The sequence below is a fragment of the Nannospalax galili genome, unplaced genomic scaffold (assembly GCF_000622305.1).
Source record: "Nannospalax galili isolate Female #2095 unplaced genomic scaffold, S.galili_v1.0 scaffold368, whole genome shotgun sequence".
Lineage (NCBI taxonomy): Eukaryota > Metazoa > Chordata > Mammalia > Rodentia > Spalacidae > Nannospalax > Nannospalax galili.
Window position 1 is genome coordinate 203,784 of NW_008359963.1, and position 3,497 is coordinate 207,280.

The window sequence follows — 3,497 nt, forward strand, 5'->3', positions numbered from 1 at the left end:
CCGACAAGGGGATTCCACGTCCCTTGTCCAGACGTCCGACAAGGGGATTCCACGTCCCTTGCCCGGACGAGATCCACGAATACAAATGAACAAAAAGTTCTACGGATGTGGATCTCACAGACCCTGGGGCGTCCCCCAGGCCGACAGGCAAAGCTCAAAGACCGTCGTCTTGCTCTTGCCCTGTCCAAAAGTACAGACGAGATCTCAGATTCCAAATTCTACAGACGCTGCCTAACAGGATCAGACAAGACAGACAAAAGACAGACAACTCAGGACACAGAGACAACACTGAGGTTGGCCGGCCAACTCACCTCCCCGAAGGGACTGGAGTTGTCCTGGTGGTTCCCTCTGACCGGCTGATCTCGGTGGGACCTCCAATTGTAAGAGTGAGACCACTGAGGACAAGTCAGTCTTCGGGTTGCAACAGCATGAGGTTTATTTGATACACAGGTACCTGTGGGCACAAAGTCTCCTCGGAGGACTTGCGCGCCCCCATGCTGGGTTTTTGCACTTTTATAGAGCAGAAGCAGGGTACAGAAGCAGAAGCGCGGTTATTGGTTAATTCAAAAACACACAGAGTAATTTCAAAAGCACACAGAAATATGGGGTAAGGGTCGGGGCTAAGGGGAAGTGGGATTGCTAAATGGGAGGTGACCTCAGGGACACAGAGGTTTTTCTCCTGATTTCCTGGTATCGAGCCCCGGGGATTGCCAGATGCAGATGGCTTGACCACTACGTCCTGTTTTTCTGATAAGCTAGTTTCTTAATGCTTGACCTCTTGTCAGGCATTCCTATCAGGTGGCCTCATGGCGCCTAGGTTTTTTCAATATAATTCCTTATCTTGATCACCAGATAATTACACTGTCTGATTTAGAATGTGATTATATTAATGCTAGATCATGTTGCTCAAAATTGAACAAGGTAAGACATTTCTTTACTCATCATAAAAATTTATTCTTCATTTTTTATGAAGAATAAATAAAATTAAATATTTATTTATTTATTTTTGGTCTTTGCTGGGATTAAAGGCGTGTGCCACCACACCCAGCCTTTAAATTTTTTTTGTAGATAATCAACACTGGTATTTTCAATTTTAGAGGTTTGTGTATTCATTCATAAATATTGGTAGCTAGAATTGTGATGTATTGCAGTTTTTTAGATCATGAAGTTTTTTGGGGTTTTTTTGGTCTTTTAGAGACAGGGTCTCCCTGTAGCCCCAGCTGGCCTGGAACTCACTATGTAGACCAGGCTGGCCTTGAACTCACAGAGATCTGCCTGCCTCTGCCTCTGCCATCTGAGTGCTGGGATTAAAGGGTGCACCACCACACCCGGCTTAATTTTGTCTCTTTATTGTGCATTTTCCTGGTCCCCTTGTCTACAATGGACAAGATCATTACTCAGACTAGGCAAAGGTTCTTTGGGGGCTAATTGTTCTTGTCGTGCCCATACTGCCTCCTCCCACTCATGGAAGTAATGCATAGTCTGTCTTTTGTTGGGTGAATGAAGAATATCCTTGTGTGGCTTGTAGAGAAATGGATTTAATTGATTTGTTTTGAGGCCATTTTGCATTTAGCATAATCAGAACTTTATGCTGGCAAAAATCCTCTGAATTGGAGAGCTTATCTAGATACAGGGAAGCTTTTGTTTAAGATTCAGTTTATGAAATGAACAGTTAGAAAAGCTTTATGAATAAAAGTTCATGTAAGCTGGTCGAGGTGGTGCATGCCTTTAATTCCAGCACTTGGGAGGCAGAGGCAGGAGGATCTCTTGAGTTCAAAGCCAGCCTGGTCTACATAGTGAGTTTCAGGCCAGATGGGGCTACAGGGAGACCCTGTCTCAAAAATAGAAAAACAAAACAAAACAAAAAAAATACCAAAGAGTTTGTATAAAAATATGGTACTGGTGAGCACTTTTCACTTGACCTGAAAGAATTTCCCATGTGTCTTCACTTTTTCAAAAGAGAAAGAGAAAGAAAAGATTTGATTGTTAGGTACCCACTTACTAAAATACCTGCTTACTCATCTTGTTGTTATTGAGACAAGGTCTCATGTAGCTGAGACTGGCCTAGAACTCACTATGTAACTAAGGATAAATTTGAGCTTTAAAAAAATTTGTTTTAACTTATCTTAATTTTATGTGTGTGAGTGTTTTGCCTACATGTATGTAAGAACACCTCATGTGTGCAGACCCACAGAGGCCAGAAGAGGTATTAGATCCCCTGGAACTGGAGTCACAAGATGGATATGAGCTGCCCTGTGGGTGCTGGGAACTGACTGTGGGTCCTCTGAAAGCAGCCAGTGCTCTTGACCACTGAGCCATCTCTCCAGCCCACATAGGAACTCTTGATCCTCCTACTTCCACCTCTCAAGTGCTGAGATTATAGATATGAGCTACCAATCCTAGCTTGGTTTATCATCTTTTTGTTTTCCTTTTTGGAGTAAGTTGATAATCAGTATTTGTGTCATTATGATATACTGTTATAAAAATATAAATCTTTATTGCTGAGCATCAGTACACAATGGTAATATTTCTCTCGTTTTGTCCTTGGTAGCTTTACTTTCCTGGTGTTAATGATTGCCACATTTGTTTCCATATCTTTCTGTTTACCTATTACCAAATTTACAGATATATCTGTAAATCCGTTCAGTACTATTTTCTACATGGTAAAATGGATTAAAATGAGCCCCACATGGTGGTAGATATGTATAACCCCAGCACTTGGGAGGCTGAGGCAGAAGGATTGCCATGAGTTTGAGCCAGCCTGGCTTTCATAGCAAGACCTTCTCAACTCTCTCCACCCCCAGTAATTTAGAGATTAAAATGACATACCAGGTTTCTTTCTCCAGGAGCTATTTCTTTTGAGGCCTACATCCTTATACTGTCACTGTACTGGCTTCTTTCTAGGTACACTTCATAGGTTTCATCTTGTTGTGGATCTCCTGATTCTTGAGTCTTGTGACGTTCTTGGCCTACTATTTCATTTTGAGGGCGTAGCTTCTTGAGAAAAAACACATTATGTGGGAATTGCAGTTTTGAAATGTCCATGTTTGACAATGTCTGGACTGATGCTCTATCTGAGTACAGCCTTCTATTCTAGAAAGATTTTTGTTTCTGAATTTTAAAAGGCCTTGCTTATTAGTCTTCTGACATCCGTGTTGTTCAAGTTAATATCCTTTTTCTTTCTTTTTCTCTTTCTGTGGCATTAGGAATGGAACCCAGGGACTCCACACATTTTAGGAAAGCACTTTACCACTGAGCCTACATCTAGCCCTCTTATTTTTTTTTTGGTTCGGGGGAGGCACATTTAAGGCAAGATCTTGTAGCACTAGCTGGTCTGGAACTCTCTATGAGACCAGGCTGTTCTCAATCTCACAGAGACCTGCCTACTTCCCTGCCCCTACCTCCCTGCTGGAATTAAAGGCATGAACCACCACACCAAGCTCTCTTACTCTTTATTTATTTATTTATTTATTTATTTATTTATTTATTTATTTATT

General features: G+C 41.7%; 1 protein-coding gene across 1 annotated transcript in view; it reads left to right on the forward strand.

The window, feature by feature from the left end:
• The window catches only part of Cnih4 (cornichon family AMPA receptor auxiliary protein 4), a gene marked incomplete in the record, with an annotated part of 26,741 nt that overhangs the window by 6,547 nt on the left and 16,697 nt on the right, over positions 1-3,497 (forward strand). Inside the window, 1 exon segment of the mRNA XM_008823715.3 lies at positions 853-921. Within this exon segment, the coding sequence (XP_008821937.1) occupies positions 853-921 (69 nt within the window).